At 43.3% G+C, this 3,143-nt stretch overlaps 1 protein-coding gene across 1 annotated transcript in view; it reads right to left on the bottom strand.

Annotated features, from left to right (window-relative positions):
- Positions 1 to 401: 401 nt before the first annotated feature.
- uncx (UNC homeobox) overlaps positions 402 to 3,143 on the bottom strand; it is a 3,550-nt gene continuing 808 nt past the window's right edge. The window contains exons 1-3 of the mRNA XM_014968177.2: positions 3,076 to 3,143; positions 2,444 to 2,619; positions 402 to 1,733 (exon numbers count right to left, since the gene is read on the bottom strand). The exon at positions 3,076 to 3,143 is cut by the window's right edge and continues 808 nt beyond it. Of these exons, the coding sequence (XP_014823663.2) occupies positions 774 to 1,733; positions 2,444 to 2,619; positions 3,076 to 3,143 (1,204 nt within the window). The 3' untranslated portion in view covers positions 402 to 773. The remainder of the gene's footprint in view (positions 1,734 to 2,443; positions 2,620 to 3,075) is intronic.

Genomic DNA, 3,143 nt, shown 5'->3' with positions numbered 1-3,143 from the left:
AATATGCACAAACACACACACTCCCAGCTGCCGGGGCTATTATTTTCCTATTTCAATTTGACACCCAGGCCTTTTCATGCTAATTCTATTATTCTTGGAAGTTTATGTGATTTCATATCACTAGAAATCGGTAATGTATTATAACCCCCTTTGAGCTAAAATAAACTGAATCCCCCTGCAGTAGCCACCGGGAAAATAATTACTTTCATATCAAAACTCTGCAGGAGTCGAGCGGGTCCTTTTCGCCTCGGGCTCGTAACCTCATTTCAGCGGGGGCTTATAGATGAATAAATTTGTTAAGGCAATATACAAAGTACAACATAAGATTTCTTTACGAAGAAAAAAAAAGCCCTTCCCACTGTACTGTCGTCCTGCGCCGCTATTTAAGATCTCACACGATGTCAGATGCTTGTATACAATAGATTTATTTAAGAAAAACCTTACATATATAAATAGTATAATACCTTTTCTTACAGCTCTTGAGGATTTTTGTTGGTCTTGTGTTTTGTTTTGTTTTTTGTTTGTTTGTTTTTTGTTTTTTTGACATGTTATCACACATTAAATATTCTCACACACTCGCAGAAGGAAAAATAAGGAGAGGGACATTGCTAAAAAAAATCAGCAGAGTTGGGGCAAAACCTATGGAGGTTAAATGCAAAGATGTAGTTAAGCTTTGGCCTAATGAAAGGTGTCGTTTAGAGGCTATTTCTGCTTTTTGTTTTTTTTTTTTGTTTTTTTTTCTAAAAAAAAAAAAAAAAAAATCTCCCTCTGATTTATTCCATATCGACATCTTCTGTGGAGTTTAATTGTGTGGGACAGTCACTCAGAGGCTCGGGGTTGACTGTGTGCTCCAAGTGCTCCTTTTTGTCCGTGTCGACGGGCGTTATGAGTTCAAAAGTCGACTCGCTGCAAATAGCCGAGCTCGGTTGTCCAGAGGCAAACGCGGCCCTGGACGGGCTGCATTTCTCCACCTGTCCCACCTGTCCCAGCTTTTGTGCGTCCGGCGAGCTGCTCCTACATCCCGGGGAGTTGGAGGAGGCGCTGCAGTGGACACCGGACTGGTCTCTGTCCGCCGGGGCGTCTCCGTCACAGCTTGCCGCTGCTGATGACGTCTTCAGGGCAGTCTGAGGGACAATGAATCCAAGCGGCTGCGTGATGGGATAGAGCAGGAAGTGTCCCTTCCCTATTAAAGGCCGCGAGGAGGGTAAGGCCGCGGGGTTGCGTCTGGGTCTGGAGTCCGAAAGGAGGCTCTCGACGCTAAACGGGTTGAGTTTCTGCAGACTTGAGGCTCTGTTGGTGTTGCTGGAGCACAGGCTCGGCCGGTGGCTGGGGTCGGGCGAGTCCAGCTCGGATCCGCCAGCATCCCGGTCTAGGTGTCTTTGGTTCTGGTTTTGGCTCTGGAGGTCGCACATCGACTGGTTCCCCCCCACTGAGTCAAAGGGTGGGCACGTGTTGTGGTCACTGTCGGTGACGTGCGACACCCCGCTGTCGCTGTCCGACCCCGGGGTGTGAAATAGATCCCCAGAAACAAGCTTGTTCTGGGACTTGAGCAGCCGGCGCTCCTGCTTCCGCTTCTTCTTCTCCAGCCTGTCCAGCTCTCTCCGGGCGATCTCCTCTGGGTCCATGGGCTCCCCGCTGCAGGTGGTGGGGTGGGCGTTGTGAGCAGGTCGACCCGGGCCTTTCTTTGTGTTCTCCTTTTTCCTCCATTTGGCTCTGCGATTTTGAAACCAGACCTTCAGACAGAGAAGGGAAGGAAGGGAGGAAAAAGTGAAAACACGTGTAATGAGCACTGACTGCCCCTGCTAGGGTCAAATTAATTAGAGCAAAAAATGTGTCAGTGTCTTTGCAACATGGTAATTAAACAAATAGTGAGGTTACACCTTCCTCATGTTTTTTTTTTTTCTGGGCCTGTAATTAGCTAGGCCTTATTAAAAACGAATGCATTGAACACAAAACAAGTTGGGATAACTTTCAATAACATCATTTTCCACAAGTATGAACTATCCATGCGAATAAAGCGTGTAATGATAAAGAAAAAAAAATATTTTTTAAGTATCTGTTTACTTTTATTTCAAGCATAATTAAAAAATATAAATGGACGCTTATGCATGTCTGATATTTCTGCCTGCAACTATTTGTGTTATTTAATAATCAAAGTTCAAAAGTTGTTCAAAACAAATATAAAGTCAAATTGTACTTATTCGTCAGATCCTGACCAATAAACTCAGGGAAAAGTAAAGTGAAATGTGGCGTTTTAAGAATTAAATTTAATATTTCATAGTCTTCAATAAAATAGCATTTACTCATGAATTATTGATATTTGTTTTTATAGATGTAACTTGCAACAATAGCACATTTAAAACGGGTCTTTTGTCACAAATAACAGAGCAGAGGACACAGTCAAGCTCGAAGTTACAAATGCACTCAGTGAATGGGCATTTACCTGAACTCTGGACTCTATCAAGTCCAGTCGGAGAGCCAGTGCCTCCCTCATGAACACGTCCGGATAGTGGCTCTCATTAAAAGCCTTTTCTAATTCCTCCAGCTGCCAGCCTGTGAAATTTGTGCGAGTTCTTCTTCTCTTGCAGCCAGGGCTATCTTTGTCTGGGTCCACCGAGTCTGGCAGCATATAAATGTTGGAAACAAAATGTAAACAAAGCACATAAGGTCAATAATATTTTTTTTTCTAAATAAATAAATAAATATCTACATTTTAAAAGAATTTTAACATGATTTGTATCTTGCACATGCCATGAATTTTGTTCATATATGCTGAAAGGAATGTTGCAGCTTCTGTTCTCGTTTTGGAGAAGGAAGCTTTCGATGTAAACAGAAGCTGTTAATGTTGTAACTGAGGAGGAGAAATGTTTCCTTTCTTTTCTTTTTCTTTTTTTCTTTTTTGAAAATCCTCAGTTTTACATGAAGGGAATAAAGTGGGAGGCGAGAACGCCTTTCAAACCCACGGCGAAGACAACTTGTCGCAACATCCAGCCTTTGTTTCTTTCTGTTTGGGTCTTTCCACAGCTGGCCAACCTCGAGCGGAGCTCATTGTGCTGTGTGGGTAGTGTGGCTTACCTGACAGTTTGTACTGCTGATTATCTCCATTCATCCCGCAGCCCGAAGACAAGAGGGGGTTGGAATTA

Source organism: Poecilia mexicana, unplaced genomic scaffold (genome assembly GCF_051168715.1).
Source record: "Poecilia mexicana isolate PSO_F unplaced genomic scaffold, ASM5116871v1 scaffold_8, whole genome shotgun sequence".
Lineage (NCBI taxonomy): Eukaryota > Metazoa > Chordata > Actinopteri > Cyprinodontiformes > Poeciliidae > Poecilia > Poecilia mexicana.
The sequence above is the reverse complement of the archived record's forward strand: the minus strand, read 5'-3'. Positions and strand labels throughout refer to the sequence as shown.